The following is a 25,024-nucleotide window of genomic DNA, read 5'->3' as shown; positions in this document are numbered from 1 at the left end:
CATGGACTTATACACAGTTGCCCTTAAGTCTCTTCTAGGCTATGAGTGTTAGTTTAGTACAGCAGAAGTCAAGCTTATTAAATAACAATTTAATATTCCAGAAAAAAATGGAACAAGGCAGAAAATAATATATACAAAAGATGTACAAAAAAAAAAGTAAAAAATGTACAAAGTTACACACAAAACAAGTTGCAAAATAAGAGGGAAATAAACGTACCAGCGTATCGATCTGGGCGTTGTTTGCGGGAGTACGCACTTTCTGGTCAGGAACCAGGATAGTTCTAGCCGTGTGCCATCTCCAAGAACTACAAGTTGTGAAGGACCTGTGCAGGTTCTTATAGGCCCATTTGGGGCCTGGGGCATTGAATGTTCCCTCCCCAAAACTAACGCAATTTCCCCGTTTGTGACATCACGGTCTGCCGAGCCACTTGTCACATCTGGGCTAGCTGTGACATGCGAATTTCAAGGCTTTTCCTGTCACACCTGGCTGACTTCAAAGCAATTCAGATCACAGGTAAAATTGTATCAAAAGAACTTTAAACCACTTCCCCCACTTCCAGGTAGGCGGTCATGTAAATTTCAAATCTTCCTGTGCCAGCTTCCCCTGTCCCCAAGACTCTGGTAGTCTTGCTTTGTATAATGGGACAATGGCTAACTCCAGAGTTCAAAAGCCATGCAGACCAGCCTATTTTTCCTCAATTGGCAGCTAATTAGCAGTACCCTGCTACCCCAGGAATACAAAGCAATGTTCGTTTCACAGACAATCACACCTGGGACAGCAGATCAACGGTGACTGTTAGTGGGCTAATGAGCCACTTCCTTGCCCCAGGCTGGCACCCAAGGTAACAGCTACCTCCTAGCAGACATACACGTGACACAGGCAGAAAAATGAAACATATGCATGCTTCCGTATTATCCTTTCATCATCAGCACCCCAATATATCACCACATCAGCCATTACCCAGAATCCTCCACACCGCTCTGATAGGTCCCACCAGTGTGAGGACAATGCAGAGACAAGCCAGCCATTACCCACAATCCCCCACACTGGTTCTCTCCCAGCATCCCCCTCACTGCTCTGATAGATCTCACCAGTGTGAGGACAATGCAGACAAGTCAGCCATTACCCAGAATCCTCCACACTGGTTCTCTCCCAGCATTCCCCTCACTGCTCTGATAAATCTCACCAGTGTGAGGACAATGCAGACACACAAGTCGGTCATTACCCAGAATCCTCCACACTGCTCTGATAGGTTCCACCAGTAAGTGGACGATGCAGAGAAACAAGCCGGCCATTACCCACAATCCCCCACACTGGTTCTCTCCCAGCATCCCCCTCACTGCTCTGATAGGTCCCACCAGTAAGTGGACAATGCAGAGAAACAAGCCGGCCATTACCCACACTGGTTCTCTCCCAGCATCCCCCTCACTGCTCTGATAGGTCCCACCAGTAAGTGGACAATGCAGAGAAACAAGTCAGCCATTACCCACAATCCCCCCCACTGGTTCTCTCCCAGCATCCCCCTCACTGCTCTGATAGATCTCACCAGTGTGAGGACAATGCAGACACACAAGTCGGTCATTACCCAGAATCCTCCACACTGGTTCTCTCCCAGCATCCCCCTAACTGCTCTGATAGGTCCCACCAGTAAGTGGACAATGCAGAGAAACAAGCCGGCCATTACCCACAGTCCCCCACACTGGTTCTCTCCCAGCATTCCCATCACCAGCCTGGCACTGGAAGCCATTACTTTGCACAGCCATTCCATGGAGGAACCGGTCAGCCCCATGCTTCCTGGTCTCTGGGCGGGTGGAGCAGCAGATGTACCAGCCCCATCTCATTGTCTGCTGAGTGGAACTCAAGCTGAAAAGTTATCATCAGACTGAATATTTTTACTCTCTATCACATAGTTAATAACCGGTCAGATAATTGGCTTATACACACTGCCAGACTATCTCAGCACCGTATATATCGGTATTATAGAATAATCCCTGGAAGTTGGTCACGATGGACTTGATTCACCGAATCTGTTTAGGGGGTTACTAGCAGAACCAGCCTACAGTACAGAAAACCACACCCACCTGCGCACTGGAAATGGTGATCCATTGTAGACGGTCTTTGCCAATCAAATACTCGAAGGCCAACTCCAGTCTGGACTCTGTTTTGTTGGGGCTGCCGGTGCCATTGCTGAATGGGACCTGAGAGGGGAAAAATAAATAATTAATTCACCAGCCTGGCACTGGAAGCCACTACTCTACACCGCCATTCCATGGAGAAACCAGCCAGAGAACCACCACCAGCCTGGCACAGGAAGCCATTACTCTACACCATTCCATGGAGGAACCAGACAGAGATACCACCACCAGCCTGGCACTGGGAGCTATTACTCTACACCACCATTCCATGGAGGAACCAGACAGAGATACATCCACCAGCCTGGCACTGGAAGCCATTACTCTACACTGCCATTCCATGGAGGAACTGGCCAGAGATACCGTCACCAGCCTGGCACTGGAAGCCATTACTCTACACCATTCCATGGAGGAACCAGCCAGACACCCCACCACCAGCCTGGCACTGGAAGCCATTACTCTACACCACCATTCCATGGAGGAACCAGACAGATACCACCACCACCCTGGCACTGGAAGCCATTACTCTACACAGCCATTCCATGGAGGAACTGGCAAGAGATACCACCACCAGCCTGGCACTGGGAGGCATTACTCTACACTGCCATTCCATGGAGGAACCAGCCAGAGATACAGTCACCAGCCTGGCACTGAAAGCCATTACTCTACACCATTCCATGGAGGAACCGGCCAGAGATACCACCACCAGCCTGGCACTGGAAGCCATTACTCTACACGCCATTCCGTGGAGGAACCGGCCACAGATACCGTCACCATCCTGGCAGTGGAAGCCATTACTCTATACTGCCATTCCATGGAGGAAACGGCCAGAGATACCACCACCAGCCTGGCACTGCAAGCCATTACTCTACACCGCCATTCCATGCAGGAACCAGCCACAGATACATCCACCAGCCTGGCAGTGGAAGCCATTACTCTACACCATTCCATGGAGGAACCGGCCAGAGATACCACCACCAGCCTGGCACTGGGAGCCATTACTCTACACTACCATTCCATGGAGGAACTAGCCAGAGATACCACCACCAGCATGGCACTGGAAGCCATTACTCTACACCATTCCATGGAGGAACCGGCCAGAGACACCACCACCAGCCTGGTACTGGAAGCCATTACTCTACACCATTCCATGGAGGAACCGGCCAGAGATAGTCACCAGCCTGGCACTGGGAGCCATTACTCTACACCATTCCATGGAGGAACCAGACAGATACCACCACCAGCCTGGCACTGGGAGCCATTACTCTACACTACCATTCCATGGAGGAACTAGCCAGAGATACCACCACCAGCCTGGCACTGGAAGCCATTACTCTACACCATTCCATGGAGGAACCGGCCAGAGACACCACCACCAGCCTGGCACTGGAAGCCATTACTCTACACCATTCCATGGAGGAACCGGCCAGAGATACCACCACCAGTCTGGCACTGGAAGCCATTACTCTACACCATTCCATGGAGGAACCAGACAGATACCACCACCACCCTGGCACTGGGAGCTATTACTCTACACTGCCATTCCATGGAGGAACCAGCCAGAGATACAGTCACCAGCCTGGCACTGAAAGCCATTACTCTACACCATTCCATGGAGGAACCGGCCAGAGATACCACCACCAGCCTGGCACTGGAAGCCATTACTCTACACGCCATTCCGTGGAGGAACCGGCCACAGATACCGTCACCATCCTGGTAGTGGAAGCCATTACTCTACACTGCCATTCCATGGAGGAACCGGCCAGAGATACCACCACCAGCCTGGCACTGCAAGCCATTACTCTACACCGCCATTCCATGCAGGAACCAGCCACAGATACATCCACCAGCCTGCCAGTGGAAGCCATTACTCTACACCATTCCATGGAGGAACCGGCCAGAGATACCACCACCACCAGCCTGGCACTGGAAGCCATTACTCTACACCATTCCATGGAGGAACCAGCCAGAGATACCACCACCACCAGCCTGGCACTGGAAGCCATTACTCTACACCATTCCATGGAGGAACCGGCCAGAGATACCACCACCAGCCTGGCACTGGGAGCCATTACTCTACACCATTCCATGGAGGAACTAGCCAGAGATACCACCACCAGCCTGGCACTGGAAGCCATTACTCTACACCATTCCATGGAGGAACCGGCCAGAGATACCACCACCAGTCTGGCACTGGAAGCCATTACTCTACACCATTCCATGGAGGAAACGGCCAGAGATACCGTCACCAGCCTGGCACTGGGAGCCATTACTCTACACCATTCCATGGAGGAACCGGCCAGAGATAGTCACCAGCCTGGCACTGGGAGCCATTACTCTACACCATTCCATGGAGGAACCGGCCAGAGATACCACCACCAGCCTGGCACTGGGAGCCATTACTCTACACTACCATTCCATGGAGGAACTAGCCAGAGATACATCCACCAGCATGGCACTGGAAGCCATTACTCTACACCATTCCATGGAGGAACCAGCCAGAGACACCACCACCAGCCTGGCACTGGAAGCCATTACTCTACACCATTCCATGGAGGAACCGGCCAGAGATACCACCACCAGTCTGGCAGTGGAAGCCATTACTCTACACTGCCATTCCATGGAGGAAACGGCCAGAGATACCAACAACAGCCTGGCACTGGGAGCCATTACTCTACACCGCCATTCCATGCAGGAACCAGCCAGAGATACATCCACCAGCCAGGCACTGGAAGCCATTACTCTACACCATTCCATGGAGGAACCAGCCAGAGATACCGTCACCAGCCTGGCCCTGGAAACCATTACTCTACACCAGGCTTTCTCAACCAGGGTTCCTTGAGGACTCTGCAGGGGTTCCCTGGCATATTCAGCCATCGAGGGGGAAGTATAATAGAGCACATTATATGTTAAAATGTGGGATTTGTAATTTAAGAACAAAGTCTTTCAGAGACCAGAGTAAATCATTTAAAAGGATGTGGTTGTTTATTTAGCATTATTGATCTTCCATGAATATTCAAAAATAAATCAATAAAGGTACAAATCTTAGTTACTTCATAAATAGTTACAAAACATAAAATAATGAAATTGCTGAGTAAGCTATAAGTATATGAATAAAAACCTATTGTATTAGCTTGCGTGTTTGCATGTATGTGGAAATGTATGTGTGTCTGTGTATGTGTGTGTGTATGAGGCTGGAAGAAGCAGGAATGACTCATTCCCGCCTAAAACTCCTTACATAATGAAATGGGATGGACCCACAGTATAACACGATGCTATCTGTGATTGGTCCAATCGAATAATGCTGTAGTCTCTATTGGTTGACCACTGAACCTAGCTGCTTCAATTAACTGTTCATTTATCCCAAAGAAAGCACATGTTCCGTTCTGGCTGAAACCAGAATTCTAACATCTTCATTATACTGCTTTGGACTAGTGGCATAATGGGATACAGCTGTCTGACCAGCTTCTAGCTGGGGGGGATGGTTATCCTATACATACCATTGCTCAGAATTCCTGAGAACAGACCTATTGTCTATAGAATTACCACTCCATCCTTGTACGCCTATGCTATATAATAGAAGATTTCTTTCAATCAGTCTTATCAATATCACATATATAATTTATCTATAGCTTTGATATCTCAATCGCGTCATATCCAATATAGATAATTATTCTTCTCATCATAACTGGGCCCAAGCTATTCAGAGAATTCAAACCATCACATATTTAGATTACTCGATTAAAATATTAAAACTACTTATTACATTATAATAGGGGGTACTGTAAAAAAAAAGCACTCAATTGGGGACCAGCATAATCATGAGCACAGTAGAATGAGTGGCAGTGTAATAGGAGTTAGTGAAATTTACAACCTCACCTACTTGCCTCCGGAAAAATAAATGCAGGGGTTCCTCAAGATTAAAAAATTGATTGCAGGGGTTCCTTGAGACCCAACCGTTATTTGCAGGGTTCCTCCAGGGTAAAAATGTTGAGAAAGGCTGCTCTACACCATTCCATGGAAGAACCAGCCAGCGATACATCCACCAGCCTGGCACTGAAAGCCATTACTCTACACCATTCCATGGAGGAACCAACGACAAAGACAAACACTTATATAGCGCTTTTCTCCTGGCGGACTCAAAGCGCCAGAGCTGCAGCCACTAGGACGCGCACCATAGGCAGTAGCAGTGTTAGGGAGACTTGCCTAAGGTCTCCTGCTGAATAGGTGCTGGCTTACTGAACAGGCACAGCTGAGATTTGAACCCAGGTCTCCTGTGTCAGAGGCAGAGCCCTTAACCATTACACTATCAAGCCAGAGATACATCCACCAGCCTGGCACTGGAAGCCATTACTCTACACCGCCATTCCATGGAGGAACTGGCCAGAGATACCACCACCAGCCTGGCATGGGAAGCCATTACTCTACACCACCATTCCATGGAGGAACCAGCCAGAGATACCACCACCAGCCTGGCACTGGAAGCCATTACTCTACACTGCCATTCCATGGAGGAACTGACCCAGAGATACCACCACCAGCCTGGCACTGGAAGCCATTACTCTACACTGCCATTCCATGGAGGAACCAGACAGAGATATCACCAACAGACTGGCACTGGAAGCCATTACTCTACACCATTCCATGGAGGAACCGGCCAGGGATACATCCACCAGCCTGGCACTGGAAGCCATTACTCTACACCATCATTCCATGGAGGAACCAGCCAGAGATACCGTCACCAGCCTGGCACTGGGAGCCATTACTCTACACCACCTTTCCATGGAGGAACTGGCCAGAGATACCACCACCAGCCTGGCACTGGAAGCCATTACTCTATGTGACGCCGTCGATATGACATATCGAATGCGTCATGGAGTTACGAACGGCAGTTCTTCGCAAACCAACCAAACTGACAGTTTTTGGTTCAAATACACTTTTTTCCCTTCGCCAAAGGGCTGGAGAAATCTTTTCATGGTCAGTTAATTAGCCTCCTGTGAAAAGATTCTCTGCCAGCACAGGGTACCCCCTGAGGTGTTTATGACCTCATCCATCAGGTGAAGAGTAGATATCAGTTGACAGAAGCTCATAAATTGTAGCTTTCTCCAGCCTGATCGGCCCCAGTCTCAGCATGAGATCTGACACCTCGGCTGCTCCCTGAGCTTCAAAAGACTTCTGACCTTAGGAAAACCTGCTGTGACCTCAGGAATCCCAATATTCATATGTTCTCCATATTTCCTGGCATAGCAGACCTCCCTGGCCATGAAATCTGCACAGGTTATGGGATTCCACAGGGCGCTGGTTCTGACAGGTTTCCGGACCAATCGGACTGCCAGATCTAGCGTAAGACTGTTTTAAAATAACCCTCTAATACCCCAGGGGTCTGATCCCCTAAGTTTGGTATCAACGTTCTTGATAAATTCTGACAAACCTAAAAATGTTATTAGATTTAACATAACTTGTACGGTTTGCAGATGAGCACACTTATCATGATTCAGGTAAATTCTTGCCTTTATGAGAGGGGCAGAGACCTCCTGTTCCAAAGAGGTGTGTGATCCACGCCCCCTAACCCCTCCTTGCTGGAGTGGGGGCTATAACCACACAGAGCCCAGAAGGCTCTGGGTCCTTTACCTTCAATCTGATGCCTAGTAACATCCTGGCAGCCCGCAGGGACACGGGCCAACCTCCATCTTTGAACTTTCTAACAAAGGCCTGTTGGCCGCATGGCAACCGCCATTTTGGGACTTTCGCCAAAGACTTGCGATTGCCGCATGGACTACCAATAACGGTATTTGACCTGTATATAATCGGACATTCTGTTCTTTTCCTCTCTTCTCTCTGTCAATCAATCTGTTCTAAAAAAAAGCTGTTTGTATGTAGTTTAGAAATAAACTAACGATTTTATCGTTCAGTCGTGTGCCTTTTCTGGTCATCTGATTGCTGCTATAACGAATCTGCCCTCTGAAGAGTCAGTCATACTACCGCATTGTTTTATGATTTGCTTATGATTGTTGATTTGCTAGCTAGGTTGTAAATAACCGTTTCTTCCTTCTAGGATAAGCTAGTACCAGATTTCCTGTGCGAAATCGATAACTTTCGTCTCTCGATTGTGAACACAATTCGAGATTGCAGCATATAGGGACCCAGTAACCTTTCTTTAACGTCGCATTGCTCACAGTCTTTAAGCCGTCGGAAGTGACTATTCCCCGAACGGTGACTGGAGCATGTCGAACGTGATTGGGCTGGCTACCGTATTATGATAGCGTTGGGGTCTCTTTCCTCCCTACAGAACGTGAGAGAGTGGTGGCAGTGTACTTACCCGATTTCCAGCGCGAAATCGATATTTTTAGTTTACCGATTGTATATACAATCAGAATTGTACATGTATGGGCACCTCCAACCGATCTTAACCGTTTGCTACGCACACAGTGAATTTGCCTCCAGAAGTCTCTAGTGCATGAGACCTGCATGTCAACAGTGGCCTAGTAATACGGGATTGGTGGATGTTTGTCCCATTACATATTGTCGCCAGCTGCGCGACCAATCTTTATTGTCAGTCTGTTCACCGTACTTCCTGCGTATGCTAACGGGAGCAGATTAGACGGGATTGGCACGCTCTGTCGCCTTTTCTTTCTTTCTTCCCTCTGATGATCCAGCAACCGGTCTCGTTGTCCGTCTGCGCCCGTACTTCCTGCGTACGCTAACGGGAGCAGATCTCGACGGGGATCGCGGGGCTGGATTGTCACACTCTACACCACCATTCCATGGAGGAACCAGCCAGAGATACCACCACCAGCCTGGCACTGGAAGCCATTACTCTACACTGCCATTCCATGGAGGAACCAAACAGAGATATCACCACCAGACTGGCACTGGAGGCCATTACTCTACACCATTCCATGGAGGAACCAGCCAGAGATACCACCACCAGCCTGGCACTGGAAGCCATTACTCTACACTGTCATTCCATGGAAGACCCAGCCACAGATACCGTCACCAGCCTGGCACTGGAAGCCCTTACACTACACCACCATTATATGGAGGAACTGGCCACAGATACCGTCACCAGACTGGCACTAGAAGCCATTACTCTACACCGCCATTCCATGAAAACCATGATTTTCAGTAGTATTCTGTGCCTATGCAGTAGTTTACTACACAATTATGCTGCTTAAAGGTCCAGTGATCACAGCCATCCAATACGGAGCTTCACCTTGTCTTGGGTCTACAGAGATTTGTCTGGCTTCTCTCTTTTAAGGATGAGATTGCCCTAGAGGCAAGCCCAGATTTACATCACAGGAGCCTATAGACCCAGATGTCCTGGCACCATAGACTCCGCCCTCCATGAATAAACCCCCGCTGGACCACACCCCACGTGTGCTGGATGTCCCAGCTGCAACTTGTGCCTTACTTCCCTTGCCCGTCAAAGGTAGCTACAGGTGTCTCTTAGCATTCGGTAGCCAGAGGTACCCCGAGTATGAGGTAGCTTGTGGTGCCCTTGACTGAAAGGAGATGTGGTCAGTGGAATGCCAAGAGCAGGCTGAGTAAACTCTCATTTACGCTCTGCTTGGGACTCTGCATAGGTAAGGAGGGAGGGAAGCGCTAGGGGAGTGAGCTGTGTCTTCATCATCAGGCGGCTGTAGGCACGCGCCTACAGTGTCTGTTGGCAAATCCAGCCTGCCTATAGGCGATTTTCCCAAAATTCTTTACAAATGTACGTACAGGAACAGGATTGTAAAATAACACTGTACTATTTGCCAGCACAGGTTTCACAGAGTGGGTGGTGAAATCATGGAGGAGCAGTTCTACAGCTCAGCACCAGAGGGGGTAACACAAGGGGTGACTCACCGAGGAGGTACAGAGTGGCTGGTGACATCATAGAGGAGCAGTTCTACAGCTCAGCACCAGAGAGGGTAACACAAGGGGTGACTCACCGAGGAGGTACAGAGTGGCTGGTGACATCATGGAGGAGCAGTTCTACAGCTCAGCACCAGAGGGGGTAACACAAGGGGTGACTCACCGAGGAGGTACAGAGTGGCTGGTGGCATCATGGAGGAGCAGTTCTACAGCTCAGCACCAGAGAGGGTAACACGAGGGGTGACTCACCGAGGAGGTACAGAGTGGCTGGTGACATCATGGAGGAGCAGTTCTACAGCTCAGCACCAGAGAGGGTAACACGAGGGGTGACTCACCGAGGAGGTACAGAGTGGCTGGTGACGACATGGAGGAGCAGCTCTGCAGCTCAGCACCAGAGAGGGTAACACAAGGGGTGACTCACCGAGGAGGTACAGAGTGGCTGGTGACATCATGGAGGAGCAGTTCTAAAGCTCAGCACCAGAGGGGGTAACACGAGGGGTGACTCACCGAGGAGGTACAGAGTGGCTGGTGACGACATGGAGGAGCAGCTCTACAGCTCAGCACCAGAGAGGGTAACACAAGGGGTGACTCACCGAGGAGGTACAGAGTGGCTGGTGAAATCATGGAGGAGCAGTTCTACAGCTCAGCACCAGAGAGGGTAACACAAGGGGTGGCTCATCGAGGAGGTACAGAGTGGCTGGTGACATCATGGAGGAGCAGTTCTACAGCTCAGCACCAGAGAGGGTAACAAGGGGTGGCTCATCGAGGAGGTACAGAGTGGCTGGTGACATCATGGAGGAGCAGTTCTACAGCTCAGCACCAGAGAGGGTAACACGAGGGTTGACTCACAGAGGAGGTACAGAGTGGCTGGTGAAATCATGGAGGAGCAGCTCTACAGCTCAGCACCAGAGAGGGTAACACAAAGGGTGACTCACCGAGGAGGTACAGAGTGGCTGGTGACATCATGGAGGAGCAGTTCTATAGCTCAGCACCAGAGAGGGTAACACAAGGGGTAACTCACCGAGGAGGTACAGAGTGGCTGGTGACATCATGGAGGAGCAGTTGTACAGCTCAGCACCAGAGAGGGTAACACAAGGGATGACTCACCGAGGAGGTACAGAGTGGGTGGTGAAATCATGGAGGAGCAGTTCTACAGCTCAGCACCAGAGAGGGTAACACAAGGGATGACTCACCGAGGAGGTACAAAGTGGCTGGTGACATCATGGAGGAGCAGTTCTACAGCTCAGCACCAGAGAGGGTAAAGACAAGGGGTGACTCACCGAGGAGGTACAGAGTGGCTGGTGAAATCATGGAGGAGCAGCTCTACAGCTCAGCACCAGAGAGGGTAACACAAGGGGTGACTCACCGAGGAGGTACAGAGTGGCTGGTGACATCATGGAGGAGCAGTTGTACAGCTCAGCACCAGAGAGGGTAACACGAGGGATGACTCACCGAGGAGGTACAGAGTGGCTGGTGAAATCATGGAGGAGCAGTTCTACAGCTCAGCACCAGAGAGGGTAACACAAGGGGTAACTCACCGAGGAGGTACAGAGTGGCTGGTGAAATCATGGAGGAGCAGTTGTACAGCTCAGCACCAGAGAGGGTAACACGAGGGGTGACTCACCGAGGAGGTACAGAGTGGCTGGTGACATCATGGAGGAGCAGTTCTACAGCTCAGCACCAGAGAGGGTAACAAGGGGTGACTCACCGAGGAGGTACAGAGTGGCTGGTGACATCATGGAGGAGCAGTTCTACAGCTCAGCACCAGATAGGGTAACACAAGGGGTGACTCACTAAGGAGGTACAGAGTGGCTGGTGACATCATGGAGGAGCAGTTCTACAGCTCAGCACCAGAGAGGGTAACACAAGGGGTGACTCACCGAGGAGGTACAGAGTGGCTGGTGAAATCATGGAGGAGCAGCTCTACAGCTCAGCACCAGAGAGGGTAACACAAGGGGTGACTCACCGAGGAGGTACAGAGTGGCTGGTGACATCATGGAGGAGCAGTTGTACAGCTCAGCACCAGAGAGGGTAACACGAGGGATGACTCACCGAGGAGGTACAGAGTGGCTGGTGAAATCATGGAGGAGCAGTTCTACAGCTCAGCACCAGAGAGGGTAACACAAGGGGTAACTCACCGAGGAGGTACAGAGTGGCTGGTGAAATCATGGAGGAGCAGTTGTACAGCTCAGCACCAGAGAGGGTAACACGAGGGGTGACTCACCGAGGAGGTACAGAGTGGCTGGTGACATCATGGAGGAGCAGTTCTACAGCTCAGCACCAGAGAGGGTAACAAGGGGTGACTCACCGAGGAGGTACAGAGTGGCTGGTGACATCATGGAGGAGCAGTTCTACAGCTCAGCACCAGATAGGGTAACACAAGGGGTGACTCACTAAGGAGGTACAGAGTGGCTGGTGACATCATGGAGGAGCAGTTCTACAGCTCAGCACCAGAGAGGGTAACACAAGGGGTGACTCACCGAGGAGGTACAGAGTGGGTGGTGACATCATGGAGGAGCAGCTCTACAGCTCAGCACTAGAGAGGGTAACACGAGGGGTGACTCACAGAGGAGGTACAGAGTGGCTGGTGACATCATGGAGGAGCAGCTCTACAGCTCAGCACCAGAGAGGGTAACACAAGGGGTGACTCACCGAGGAGGTACAGAGTGGCTGGTGAAATAATGGAGGAGCAGCTCTACAGCTCAGCACCAGAGAGGGTAACACAAGGGGTGACTCACGAGGAGGTACAGAGTGGGTGGTGAAATCATGGAGGAGCAGTACTACAGCTCAGCACCAGAGAGGGTAACACAAGGGGTGACTCACCGAGGAGGTACAGAGTGGCTGGTGACATCATGGAGGAGCAGTTCTACAGCTCAGCACCAGAGAGGGTAACACGAGGGGTGACTCACCGAGGAGGTACAGAGTGGCTGGTGAAATAATGGAGGAGCAGCTCTACAGCTCAGCACCAGAGAGGGTAACACAAGGGGTGACTCACGAGGAGGTACAGAGTGGGTGGTGAAATCATGGAGGAGCAGTACTACAGCTCAGCACCAGAGAGGGTAACACAAGGGGTGACTCACCGAGGAGGTACAGAGTGGCTGGTGACATCATGGAGGAGCAGTTCTACAGCTCAGCACCAGAGAGGGTAACACGAGGGGTGACTCACCGAGGAGGTACAGAGTGGCTGGTGACATCATGGAGGAGCAGTTGTACAGCTCAGCACCAGAGAGGGTAACACAAGGGGTAACTCACCGAGGAGGTACAGAGTGGCTGGTGACATCATGGAGGAGCAGTTCTACAGCTCAGCACCAGAGGGGGTAACACGAGGGGTGACTCACCGAGGAGGTACAGAGCGGCTGGTGACATCATGGAGGAGCAGTTCTACAGCTCAGCACCAGAGAGGGTAACACGAGGGGTGACTCACCGAGGAGGTACAGAGTGGCTGGTGAAATCATGGAGGAGCAGCTCTACAGCTCAGCACCAGAGAGGGTAACACAAGGGGTGACTCACGAGGAGGTACAGAGTGGGTGGTGAAATCATGGAGGAGCAGTACTACAGCTCAGCACCAGAGAGGGTAACACGAGGGGTGACCCACCGAGGAGGTACAGAGTGGCTGGTGAAATCATGGAGGAGCAGTTCTACAGCTCAGCACCAGAGAGGGTAACACAAGGGGTGACTCACTGAGGAGGTACAGAGTGGCTGGTGAGATCATGGAGGAGCAGAGAGGGTAACACAAGGGGTGACTCACCGAGGAGGTATAGAGTGGCTGGTGACATCATGGAGGAGCAGAGAGGGTAACACAAGGGGTGACTCACCGAGGAGGTACAGAGTGGCTGGTGAAATCATGGAGGAGCAGTACTACAGCTCAGCACCAGAGAGGGTAACACGAGGGGTAACTTACCGAGGAGGTACAGAGTGGCTGGTGACATCATGGAGGAGCAGCTCTACAGCTCAGCACCAGAGGGGGTAACACAAGGGGTGACTCACCGAGGAGGTACAGAGTGGCTGGTGACATCATGGAGGAGCAGCTCTACAGCTCAGCACCAGAGAGGGTAACACGAGGGGTAACTTACCGAGGAGGTACAGAGTGGCTGGTGACATCATGGAGGAGCGGTACTACAGCTCAGCACCAGAGAGGGTAACACAAGGGGTGACTCACCGAGGAGGTACAGAGTGGCTGGTGACATCATGGAGGAGCAGAGAGGGTAACACGAGGGGTGACTCACCGAGGAGGTACAGAGTGGGTGGTGAAATCATGGAGGAGCATTTCTACAGCTCAGCACCAGAGAGGGTAACACAAGGGGTGACTCACCGAGGATGTACAGAGTGGCTGGTGACATCATGGAGGAGCAGTTCTACAGCTCAGCACCAGAGAGGGTAACACGAGGGGTGACTCACCGAGGAGGTACAGAGTGGGTGGTGACATCATGGAGGAGCAGTTGTACAGCTCAGCACCAGAGAGGGTAACACAAGGGGTGACTCACCGAGGAGGTACAGAGTGGCTGGTGACATCATGGAGGAGCAGCTCTACAGCTCAGCACCAGAGAGGGTAACACAAGGGGTGACTCACCGAGGAGGTACAGAGTGGCTGGTGACATCATGGAGGAGCAGCTCTACAGCTCAGCACCAGAGAGGGTAACACAAGGGATGACTCACCGAGGAGGTACAGAGTGGCTGGTGAAATCATGGAGGAGCAGAGAGGGTAACACGAGGGGTGACTCACCGAGGAGGTACAGAGTGGGTGGTGAAATCATGGAGGAGCAGTTGTACAGCTCAGCACCAGAGAGGGTAACACGAGGGGTGACTCACCGAGGAGGTACAGAGTGGCTGGTGACATCATGGAGGAGCAGAAAGGGTAACACGAGGAGTGACTCACCGAGGAGGTACAGAGTGGCTGGGGACATCATGGAGGAGCAGTTCTACAGCTCAGCACCAGAGAGGGTAACACGAGGGGTGACTCACCGAGGAGGTACAGAGTGGCTGGTGACATCATGGAGGAGCAGAGAGGGTAACACGAGGGGTGACTCACCGAGGAGGTACAGAGTGGGTGGTGACATCATGGAGGAGCAGTACTACAGCTCAGCACCAGAGAGGGTAACACAAGGGGTGACTCACCGAGGAGGTACAGAGTGGCTGGTGACATCATGGAGGAGCAGAGAGGGTAACACGAGGGGTGACTCACCGAGGAGGTACAGAGTGGCTGGTGACATCATGGAGGAGCAGTTCTACAGCTCAGCACCAGAGAGGGTAACACAAGGGGTGACTCACCGAGGAGGTACAGAGTGGCTGGTGACATCATGGAGGAGCAGAGAGGGTAACACGAGGGGTGACTCACCGAGGAGGTACAGAGTGGCTGGTGACATCATGGAGGAGCAGTTGTACAGCTCAGCACCAGAGAGGGTAACACGAGGGGTGACTCACCGAGGAGGTGACACGCCAGCAGCGCATGCGGGTGACCTTGAAGCTGCCTTCCTTCATCTGCTCATTGGGCAGCTTGACCTGGAAGTTGAGTTCGTTGTTGCCAGCACTGACGATGACCTGACAGCCCTTCTCCGGGAAGTCCGTGATGCAGGGGTCAAACTTCAGATATCCGTAATACTTCAGAGTCTGCGCCAACTGGATAAACTGCGGGATACAGAGGATGCTGCAGTCAGCACATCGACAGCCAAGGCAAGCGACAGGATCACTAGCATGTATTTATTGCCGTCTGTGTCCACCTTGGAGATATCTCACCACCTCTTGTTTCCAAGGACACCACAGAGGCAGGAAGTGAAAAACCTTTCCAATAGGACAGAGAGGGCAGAAAAACGCACGCTCTTCCCACTCAACATCTATAAGTGAGACTGGCTAGATGGAAATTGACTTCTAGAAAAAGCAGAAAAAATACAAAACCCAGCAGCAAACATGGCCAGAAGGATGGTTACTTCTGGAATGGTTTGCCTATTACAGTGAGATCTAATATGGTGGAAACAAACTGGCAACCAAACAATACAGTATGGCCAGCATGGCCAGAGGGATGGGTACCTCTAGAGTGGTTTGTTCCTAAAGTCATAAAATAGTAGGGTGGGTACTATCTAGCAAAGAACCTATACACAATGACCAACAAGCATGATGAGATCTAGAGAGCTTCAAGAACAGTTTGTTCCTTGTGTGATGTAAAATAAAACAACAACGCAGGCAATCAAACTATAGACAGCATGGTGGCAGCGTTGGGTAATGCAGGAGTGGTTTATGCCACACAGTGTGAGGAAGCATGTTGGATACAAAACAACAACCAATATTATGATCAACATGGCAGAAGTCTGGAGGGGCTCAGAAAAGACTTATTCCTTACAGTGTAATGTACCATGATGGATACAACCCGGCAAGCAAGAAAGGAAGGAAGACTGGGTCTCCACTTGGATTTATGCAGTTATAGCAGAAAACGTTTTATTCCATAGCAGTAAAAAGCACACAACGTTTCGGCACTAGGCCTTTGCCGAAACGTTGTGTGCTTTTTGCTGCTATGGAATAAAGTTTTCTGCTATAACTGCATAAATCCAGGTGGAGACCCAGTCTTCCTTTCTTGCTGGTCTGATTTATGTGCACCTTGTTGGATCCAGGTGCAGACTGGTTGACTCCCTGGTGTTGAAACCCTACTACACAGTTGGGCTCTGAGACCTCGTTTTTTCTGTGGATACAACCCAGCAGCCAACCTATAACTTATATGGGAGAAGTGATGGGTTCCTCAGAATTGTTCCATGTTGCTTAAGATAACAAGATGGACACAACCCAGGAGCCTGCTTATAGACTACGGCCAACACAGGTGTCATGTTCCTCAGACTGTGGCCAGCATGCCAACATGGGCAATATCTAGTGTTCCTCAGACTGTGGCCAGCATGCCAACATGGGCGATGTGATGGGTTCCTCAGATTTGTTCCATGGTGCTTAAGATAACAAGATGGACACAACACAGGAGCCTGCTTATAGACTACGGCCAACACAGGTGTCATGTTCCTCAGACTATGGCCAGCATGCCAACATGGGCAATATCTAGTGTTCCTCAGACTGTGGCCAGCATGCCAACATGGGCGATGTGATGGGTTCCTCAGATTTGATCTATGAAGCTGAAGACAAGATGGACACCACGCAAAAGCCTGCTTTTAGGCTATGGGCAGCTGGGCTGAAGTGTTGAGGGCCTCCTGAATGGTTTGCTTCACTTTCATTTTCCTGGCAGATATGATCCAGAGGCCAATCCCAGGAAAATGTCACCTCTCTTTTTACCCATCAAAAGCTTGGTGAAAGTCTTCTGCCTGGACAATACTCCAAGAAGCAGAGATAGACATTGCATGCACATTTCAAGGAATTCTAGACCGTGCTTATAAATCCCGGTGGCTACTAATGAGAATCCGCCAGGTCTGAATTTCAATCGAGAACACTGAGAGCACACACAAGGCCAGGGGTGGCCAGAGAACTTACCTCTTTCTTTGAGACTTTCTCCTGTAGAGACTTTAGCTGCCGATGTTGCTCCTTGCTCACTTGTATCCAACCGCGCTCGATGTCACTGACCGTCTGACAACACAAACATTGCAGGAGATCAGGGAGAGGGGCGGCGGCACGCAGCGCAGGGAGAGGGGCGGCGGCACGCAGCGCAGGGAGAGGGGCGGCGGCACGCAGGGCAGGGAGAGGTGCTGCGGCACGCAGGGGAGGGAGAGGTGCTGCGGCACGCAGGGGAGGGAGAGGTGCTGCGGCACGCAGGGGAGGGAGAGGTGCTGCGGCACGCAGGGCAGGGAGAGGTGCTGCGGCACGCAGGGCAGGGCGAGGTGCGGCGGCACGCAGGGCAGGGAGAGGTGCGGCGGCACGCAGGGCAGGGAGAGGTGCGGCGGCACGCAGGGCGAGGTGCTGCGGCACGCAGGGCAGGGAGAGGTGCGGCGGCACGCAGGGCAGGGAGAGGTGCGGCGGCACGCAGGGCAGGGAGAGGGGCGGCGGCACGCAGGGCAGGGAGAGGGGCGGCGGCACGCAGGGCAGGGAGAGGTGCGGCGGCACGCAGGGGAGGGAGAGGTGCGGCGGCACGCAGGGCAGGGAGAGGTGCGGCGGCACGCAGGGCAGGGAGAGGTGCGGCGGCACGCAGGGCAGGGAGAGGTGCGGCGGCACGCAGGGCAGGGAGAGGTGCGGCGGCACGCAGGGCAGGGAGAGGTGCGGCGGCACGCAGGGCAGGGAGAGGTGCGGCGGCACGCAGGGCAGGGAGAGGTGCGGCGGCACGCAGGGCAGGGAGAGGTGCGGCGGCACGCAGGGCAGGGAGAGGTGCGGCGGCACGCAGGGCAGGGAGAGGTGCTGCCGCACGCAGGGCAGGGAGAGGGGCGGCGGCACGCAGGGCAGGGAGAGGGGCGGCGGCACGCAGGGCAGGGAGAGGGGCGGCGGCACGCAGGGCAGGGAGAGGTGCGGCGGCACGCAGGGCGAGGAGAGGGGCGGCGGCACGCAGGGCAGGTAGAGGTGCTGCGGCACGCAGGGGAGGGAGAGGTGCTGCGGCACGCAGGGCAGGGAGAGGGGCGGCGGCACGCAGGGCAGGGAGAGGGGCGGCGGCACGCAGGGCAGGGAGAGGGGCGGCGGCACGCAGGGCAGGGAGAGGGGCGGCGGCACGCAGGGCAGGGAGAGGGGCGGCGGCACGCAGGGCAGGGAGAGGGGCGGCGGCACGCAGGGCAGGGAGAGGGGCGGCGGCACGCAGGGCAGGGAGAGGGGCGGCGGCACGCAGGGCAGGGAGAGGGGCGGCGGCACGCAGGGCAGGGAGAGGGGCGGCGGCACGCAGGGCAGGGAGAGGGGCGGCGGCACGCAGGGCAGGGAGAGGGGCGGCGGCACGCAGGGCAGGGAGAGGGGCGGCGGCACGCAGGGCAGGGAGAGGGGCGGCGGCACGCAGGGCAGGGAGAGGGGCGGCGGCACGCAGGGCAGGGAGAGGGGCGGCGGCACGCAGGGCAGGGAGAGGGGCGGCGGCACGCAGGGCAGGGAGAGGGGCGGCGGCACGCAGGGCAGGGAGAGGGGCGGCGGCACGCAGGGAGAGGTGCGGCGGCACGCAGGGCAGGGAGAGGGGCGGCGGCACGCAGGGCAGGGAGAGGTGCGGCGGCACGCAGGGCAGGGAGAGGTGCGGCGGCACGCAGGGCAGGGAGAGGGGCGGCGGCACGCAGGGCAGGGAGAGGGGCGGCGGCACGCAGGGCAGGTAGAGGTGCTGCGGCACGCAGGGGAGGGAGAGGTGCTGCGGCACGCAGGGAGAGGGGCGGCGGCACGCAGGGCAGGGAGAGGGGCGGCGGCACGCAGGGCAGGGAGAGGGGCGGCGGCACGCAGGGCAGGGAGAGGGGCGGCGGCACGCAGGGCAGGGAGAGGGGCGGCGGCACGCAGGGCAGGGAGAGGGGCGGCGGCACGCAGGGCAGGGAGAGGGGCGGCGGCACGCAGGGCAGGGAGAGGGGCGGCGGCACGCAGGGCAGGGAGAGGGGCGGCGGCACGCAGGGCAGGGAGAGGGGCGGCGGCACGCAGGGCAGGGAGAGGGGCGGCGGCACGCAGGGCAGGTAGAGGTGCTGCGGCACGCAGGGGAGGGAGAGGTGCTGCGGCACGCAGGGAGAGGTGCGGCGGCACGCAGGGCAGGGAGAGGGGCGGCGGCACGCAGGGCAGGGAGAGGTGCGGCGGCACGCAGGGCAGGGAGAGGTGCGGCGGCACGCAGGGCAGGGAGAGGTGCGGCGGCACGCAGGGCAGGGAGAGGTGCGGCGGCACGCAGGGCAGGGAGAGGGGCGGCGGCACGCAGGGCAGGGAGAGGGGCGGCGGCACGCAGGGCAGGGAGAGGGGCGGCGGCACGCAGGGCAGGGAGAGGGGCGGCGGCACGCAGGGCAGGGAGAGGGGCGGCGGCACGCAGGGCAGGGAGAGGGGCGGCGGCACGCAGGGCAGGGAGAGGGGCGGCGGCACGCAGGGCAGGGAGAGCTGCGGCGGCACGCAGGGCAGGGAGAGCTGCGGCGGCACGCAGGGCAGGGAGAGCTGCGGCGGCACGCAGGGCAGGGAGAGCTGCGGCGGCACGCAGGGCAGGGAGAGCTGCGGCGGCACGCAGGGCAGGGAGAGGTGCAGCGGGGAGAGGTGCAGCGGGGAGAGGTGCGGCGGCACGCAGGGCAGGGAGAGGTGCGGCGGCACGCAGGGAGAGGTGCGGCGGCACGCAGGGCAGGGAGAGGTGCGGCGGCACGCAGGGCAGGGAGAGGGGCGGCGGCACGCAGGACAGGGAGAGGGGCGGCGGCACGCAGGGCAGGGAGAGGGGCGGCGGCACGCAGGGCAGGGAGAGGTGCGGCGGCACGCAGGGCAGGGAGAGGTGCGGCGGCACGCAGGGAGAGGTGCGGCGGCACGCAGGGAGAGGTGCGGCGGCACGCAGGGCAGGGAGAGGTGCGGCGGCACGCAGGGCGAGGTGCGGCGGCACGCAGGGCGAGGTGCGGCGGCACGCAGGGCAGGGAGAGGTGCAGCGGGGAGAGGTGCAGCGGCACGCAGGGCAGGGAGAGGTGCGGCGGCACGCAGGGCGAGGTGCGGCGGCACGCAGGGCAGGGAGAGGTGCGGCGGCACGCAGGGCAGGGAGAAGTGCGGCGGCACGCAGGGCAGGGAGAGGTGCGGCGGCACGCAGGGCAGGGAGAGGTGCAGCGGGGAGAGGTGCAGCGGCACGCAGGGCAGGGAGAGGTGCAGCGGCACGCAGGGCGAGGTGCTGCGGCAGGGAGAGGGGCTGCGGCACGCAGGGCAGGGAGAGGTGCGGCGGCACGCAGGGCAGGGAGAGGTGCGGCGGCACGCAGGGCAGGGAGACGTGCGGCGGCACGCAGGGCAGGGAGAGGTGCGGCGGCACGCAGGGCAGGGAGAGGTGCGGCGGCACGCAGGGCAGGGAGAGGTGCGGCGGCACGCAGGGCAGGGAGAGGTGCGGCGGCACGCAGGGCAGGGAGAGGTGCGGCGGAACGCAGGGCAGGGAGAGGTGCGGCGGAACGCAGGGCAGGGAGAGGTGCGGCGGCACGCAGGGCAGGGCGAGGTGCGGCGGAACGCAGGGCAGGGCGAGGTGCGGCGGAACGCAGGGCAGGGCGAGGTGCGGCGGCACGCAGGGCAGGGCGAGGTGCGGCGGCACGCAGGGTGAGGTGCGGCGGCACGCAAGGCAGGGAGAGGTGCGGCGGCACGCAGGGCAGGGAGAGGTGCGGCGGCACGCAGGGCAGGGAGAAGTGCGGCGGCACGCAGGGCAGGGAGAAGTGCGGCGGCGCGCAGGGCAGGGAGAAGTGCGGCGGCGCGCAGGGCAGGGAGAGGTGCGGCGGCGCGCAGGGCAGAGAGAGGTGCGGCGGCGCGCAGGGCAGAGAGAGGTGCGGCGGCGCGCAGGGCAGAGAGAGGTGCGGCGGCGCGCAGGGCAGAGAGAGGTGCGGCGGCGCGCAGGGAGAGGTGCGGCGGCGCGCAGGGCAGGGAGAGGTGCGGCGGCAAGCAGGGCAGGGAGAGGGGCGGCGGCACGCAGGGCAGGGAGAGGGGCGGCGGCACGCAGGGCAGGGAGAGGGGCGGCGGCACGCAGGGCAGGGAGAGGGGCGGCGGCACGCAGGGCATGGAGAGGGGCGGCGGCACGCAGGGCAGGGAGAGGGGCGGCGGCACGCAGGGCAGGGAGAGGTGCGGCGGCAAGCAGGGCAGGGAGAGGGGCGGCGGCACGCAGGGCAGGGAGAGGGGCGGCGGCACGCAGGGCAGGGAGAGGGGCGGCGGCACGCAGGGCAGGGAGAGGTGCGGCGGCACGCAGGGCAGGGAGAGGTGCGGCGGCACGCAGGGCAGGGAGAGGTGCGGCGGCACGCAGGGCAGGGAGAGGTGCGGCGGCACGCAGGGCAGGGAGAGGTGCGGCGGCACGCAGGGCAGGGAGAGGTGCGGCGGCACGCAGGGCAGGGAGAGGTGCGGCGGCACGCAGGGCAGGGAGAGGTGCGGCGGCACGCAGGGCAGGGAGAGGTGCGGCGGCACGCAGGGCAGGGAGAGGTGCGGCGGCACGCAGTGCAGGGAGAGGTGCGGCGGCACGCAGTGCAGGGAGAGGTGCGGCGGCACGCAGTGCAGGGAGAGGGGCGGCGGCACGCAGGGCAGGGAGAGGTGCGGCGGCACGCAGGGCAGGGAGAGGTGCGGCGGCACGCAGGGCAGGGAGAGGGGCGGCGGCACGCAGGGCAGGGAGAGGTGCGGCGGCACGCAGGGCAGGGAGAGGTGCGGCGGCACGCAGGGCAGGGAGAGGTGCGGCGGCACGCAGGGCAGGGAGAGGGGCGGCGGCACGCAGGGCAGGGAGAGGGGCGGCGGCACGCAGGGCAGGGAGAGGGGCGGCGGCACGCAGGGCAGGGAGAGGGGCGGCGGCACGCAGGGCAGGGAGAGGTGCGGCGGCACGCAGGGCAGGGAGAGGTGCGGCGGCACGCAGGGCAGGGAGAGGTGCGGCGGCACGCAGTGCAGGGAGAGGTGCGGCGGCACGCAGTGCAGAGAGAGGTGCGGCGGCACGCAGTGCAGGGAGAGGTGCGGCGGCACGCAGGGCAGGGAGAGGTGCGGCGGCACGCAGGGCAGGGAGAGGTGCGGCGGCACGCAGGGCAGGGAGAGGGGCGGCGGCACGCAGGGCAGGGAGAGGGGCGGCGGCACGCAGGGCAGGGAGAGGTGCGGCGGCACGCAGGGCAGGGAGAGGTGCGGCGGCACGCAGGGCAGGGAGAGGTGCGGCGGCACGCAGGGCAGGGAGAGGGGCGGCGGCACGCAGGGCAGGGAGAGGGGCGGCGGCACGCAGGGCAGGGAGAGGGGCGGCGGCACGCAGGGCAGGGAGAGGGGCGGCGGCACGCAGGGCAGGGAGAGGGGCGGCGGCACGCAGGGCAGGGAGAGGGGCGGCGGCACGCAGGGCAGGGAGAGGGGCGGCGGCACGCAGGGCAGGGAGAGGGGCGGCGGCACGCAGGGCAGGGAGAGGTGCGGCGGCACGCAGGGCGTGGAGAGATGCGGCGGCACGCAGGGCAGGGAGAGGTGCGGCGGCACGCAGTGCAGGGAGAGGTGCGGCGGCAAGCAGGGCAGGGAGAGGGGCGGAGGCAAGCAGGGCAGGGAGAGGGGCGGCGGCACGCAGGGCAGGGAGAGGGGCGGCGGCACGCAGGGCAGGGAGAGGGGCGGCGGCACGCAGGGCATGGAGAGGGGCGGCGGCACGCAGGGCATGGAGAGGGGCGGCGGCACGCAGGGCAAGGAGAGGTGCGGCGGCACGCAGGGCAGGGAGAGGTGCGGCGGCACGCAGGGCAGGGAGAGGTGCGGCGGCAAGCAGGGCAGGGAGAGGGGCGGTGGCAAGCAGGGCAGGGAGAGGGGCGGCGGCACGCAGCGCAGGGAGAGGGGCGGCGGCACGCAGGGCAGGGAGAGGTGCGGCGGCACGCAGTGCAGGGAGAGGTGCGGCGGCACGCAGGGCAGGGAGAGGTGCGGCGGCACGCAGGGCAGGGAGAGGTGCGGCGGCACGCAGGGCAGGGAGAGGTGCGGCGGCACGCAGTGCAGGGAGAGGTGCGGCGGCACGCAGTGCAGGGAGAGGTGCGGCGGCACGCAGTGCAGGGAGAGGTGCGGCGGCACGCAGTGCAGGGAGAGGTGCGGCGGCACGCAGGGCAGGGAGAGGGGCGGCGGCACGCAGGGCAGGGAGAGGGGCGGCGGCACGCAGGGCAGGGAGAGGGGCGGCGGCACGCAGGGCAGGGAGAGGGGCGGCGGCACGCAGGGCAGGGAGAGGGGCGGCGGCACGCAGGGCAGGGAGAGGGGCGGCGGCACGCAGGGCAGGGAGAGGGGCGGCGGCACGCAGGGCAGGGAGAGGGGCGGCGGCACGCAGGGCAGGGAGAGGGGCGGCGGCACGCAGGGCAGGGAGAGGGGCGGCGGCACGCAGGGCAGGGAGAGGGGCGGCGGCACGCAGGGCAGGGAGAGGGGCGGCGGCACGCAGGGCAGGGAGAGGGGCGGCGGCACGCAGGGCAGGGAGAGGTGCTGCGGCACGCAGGGCAGGGAGAGGTGCAGCGGCACGCAGGGCAGGGAGAGGTGCAGCGGCACGCAGGGCAGGGAGAGGTGCAGCGGCACGCAGGGCAGGGAGAGGTGCAGCGGCACGCAGGGCAGGGAGAGGTGATGCGGCACGCAGGGCGAGGTGCAGCGGCACGCAGGGCAGGGAGAGGTGCGGCGGCAAGCAGTGCAGGGAGAGGTGCGGCGGCACGCAGTGCAGGGAGAGGTGCGGCGGCACGCAGGGCAGGGAGAGGTGCGGCGGCACGCAGGGCAGGGAGAGGGGCGGCGGCACGCAGGGCAGGGAGAGGGGCGGCGGCACGCAGGGCAGGGAGAGGGGCGGCGGCACGCAGGGCAGGGAGAGGGGCGGCGGCACGCAGGGCAGGGAGAGGGGCGGCGGCACGCAGGGCAGGGAGAGGGGCGGCGGCACGCAGGGCGAGGGGCGGCGGCACGCAGGGCATGGAGAGGTGCGGCGGCACGCAGTGCAGGGAGAGGAGCGGCGGCACGCAGGGCAAGGAGAGATGCGGCGGCACGCAGGGCAAGGAGAGGTGCAGCGGCACGCAGGGCAGGGAGAGGTGCAGCGGCACGCAGGGCAGGGAGAGGTGCAGCGGCACGCAGGGCAGGGAGAGGTGCAGCGGCACGCAGGGCAGGGAGAGGTGCAGCGGCACACTCACCTGAGCATACAGGAGATTGAGGCCCACTCTGCTCTCCATGACATCTTCATCATACGAGGAGTCCCAGTAGCTGTGTGAGAGAAATTCAAGATAAGAACCATTCCTCACACAGGAAGAGCCAGCAAGCACCGCCCCACAACAGGAAGAGCCAGCAAGCACCGCCCCACCACAGGAAGAGCCAGCAAGCACCGCCCCACCACAGGAAGAGCCAGCAAGCACCGCCCCACCACAGGAAGAGCCAGCAAGCACCCTCCCACAGGAAGAGCCAGCAAGCGCCGTCCCACAACAAGAAGAGCCAGCAAGTGCCGTCCCACAACAGGAAGAGCCAGCAAGCGCCGTCCCACAACAGGAAGAGCCAGCAAGCACCGCCCCACCACAGGAAGAGCCAGCAAGCGCCGTCCCACAAC

At 58.7% G+C, this 25,024-nt stretch overlaps 1 protein-coding gene across 2 annotated transcripts in view; it reads right to left on the bottom strand.

Moving 5' to 3' along the window:
• Positions 1-25,024, bottom strand: part of SNX17 (sorting nexin 17) — an 89,360-nt gene that overhangs the window by 10,282 nt on the left and 54,054 nt on the right. For both annotated transcript variants that reach the window (XM_068279792.1, XM_068279793.1), the window contains 4 exons: positions 24,618-24,687; positions 17,449-17,541; positions 15,412-15,615; positions 2,083-2,199 (listed from right to left, as the gene is read on the bottom strand). In XM_068279792.1, coding sequence (XP_068135893.1) covers positions 2,083-2,199; positions 15,412-15,615; positions 17,449-17,541; positions 24,618-24,687 — 484 coding nt within the window. The remainder of the gene's footprint in view (positions 1-2,082; positions 2,200-15,411; positions 15,616-17,448; positions 17,542-24,617; positions 24,688-25,024) is intronic.

Source organism: Hyperolius riggenbachi, chromosome 4 (assembly GCF_040937935.1).
Source record: "Hyperolius riggenbachi isolate aHypRig1 chromosome 4, aHypRig1.pri, whole genome shotgun sequence".
NCBI lineage: Eukaryota > Metazoa > Chordata > Amphibia > Anura > Hyperoliidae > Hyperolius > Hyperolius riggenbachi.
This window is presented reverse-complemented; position numbering and strand designations above follow the sequence as displayed.